The 1487-nt window shown below is 49.7% G+C and overlaps 1 protein-coding gene across 1 annotated transcript; it reads left to right on the forward strand.

Annotated features, from left to right (window-relative positions):
* The first annotated feature begins 322 nt into the window (after nt 1–322).
* Nucleotides 323–1147, forward strand: tcima (transcriptional and immune response regulator a). The gene has a single exon (XM_063017897.1). It carries the CDS (start codon nt 451–453, stop codon nt 745–747), a length of 297 nt encoding a protein of 98 aa, XP_062873967.1. The 5' UTR covers nt 323–450; the 3' UTR covers nt 748–1147.
* The last annotated feature ends 340 nt before the right edge of the window (nt 1148–1487 follow it).

Here is a 1487-nt window from a genome sequence, read left to right on the forward strand (position 1 = left end):
AGGCTCCAGCACGACCCTGATTGGATAAGCGGTTCAGAAAGTGAGTGAGTGATATATGAATCTATTATATTTATTCATATTTTAGATAAAAGAAAAATCTGCATCTGTAATTTTGCACTAATAAATGAGTCACAACTTAAAAATCCTAAAATAATTTGATATTTAACAAAAACTGGCTTCATAAAAGCGTAACAACCACCGCAACAGATCTGCATTCCATCAGTTTCCTAAATCACACCATGTACCGCAGGACTCTGGATAGAGGGTTTGGGAGGGGGGGTGGATGGGCGGAGGCTCCTCGCGCTATAAATACCGGAGCCGGCTCGCTCATCCTCAAACAACCGGAGAAGCGCGAGCCTCCAGCGGACACGAGCGATCTGGCGAGGAAAAGCCGCACTGACACAAACCACAAAGACACCAAGAGAACGAGGAAGACCCGGCCTGTCTGACATGGCGCAGAGAACCGAGAGCAGGCGCGTGAGTCCGAGCCCGCGCGCCAACCGCTTCGACAGCGCGCGCCGCAAGCGCGCCTCGCCGCACATCTTCGAGCAGGTGAGCGAGGAGTCCCTCGCGCGCCTCTTCCGCAAGGCGGGCGACAAGAAAGCCGAGGAGCGCGTGCGCAGCATCTTCTCGTGCGCGCACGACCCGGACGAGACGGCGCGCGCCCTCATGGCCCTGCGCCAGCGCAAGAAGGACAAGCTCCTGCAGATCATCCGCACCGTGCGCACCTTCCTGCACGTGCGCTGAACGCCGAGCGCATGCCGGCGGCTCCGGGTGGAGAGAGCCGCGTGACACGCACCCAGACACGGTCACGGACGCGGGACACCGAACCCCCGAGACTCTGGAACGAAGTGGTCGCACAGGGATGGAGCGCGCACGCAGTGACTGTGGCGCTCGATAACCGTCGACTTCCATGCCGTGATGATGCCACGTCGATGCCACGATGATGCCACGCACGTGGAGAACAAAGCAGCAGCAGCAGCACCGGAATGAACTTTTCCTGCACGTGCATTGCACACAGATGCAAGGACTGCATGCAGATGCATTTCTGGACTGGTGGACATTTTCAACATGAAGTATTTGTGTCATTGATATTTATTTAAATGCACTTATGCATTTATTATCTTTAATAAACGATTAAATTAAATTGCTGCCTCGTTCCTTGTTATTTAAATGCATTTTGTATTTAAAGGTTGTGAAAATGTTTTGACACCCCTGGTCCAAAAAACATGCTTCTGCACATCTGCACACTGTGGTGCACAATTATGGTAATTTAACAAAACCAGTGCACACCAACATTTAGAGAATAATTGTCCCCCTGTAGACGATTTCTATATTTAAAGGGTGTCCAAACATTTTGGCAAATCAGCACAAGCCACATGCAATAATATTTATATTTATTCATTATTATTGCAGCGCTGAAAGTCAGTTTAATTAATATTCACCACCTCTTTGACTTACATTAAATATCCGTATAATAATATGAG

This window comes from Trichomycterus rosablanca, chromosome 21 (assembly GCF_030014385.1).
Source record: "Trichomycterus rosablanca isolate fTriRos1 chromosome 21, fTriRos1.hap1, whole genome shotgun sequence".
NCBI classification, from domain to species: Eukaryota; Metazoa; Chordata; class Actinopteri; order Siluriformes; family Trichomycteridae; genus Trichomycterus; species Trichomycterus rosablanca.

Bases quoted from the DNA above. Each gene is read 5' to 3' on its own strand.
- tcima (XM_063017897.1), top strand. From the start codon at position 451: ATGGCGCAGAGAACCGAGAGCAGGCGCGTGAGTCCGAGCCCGCGCGCC.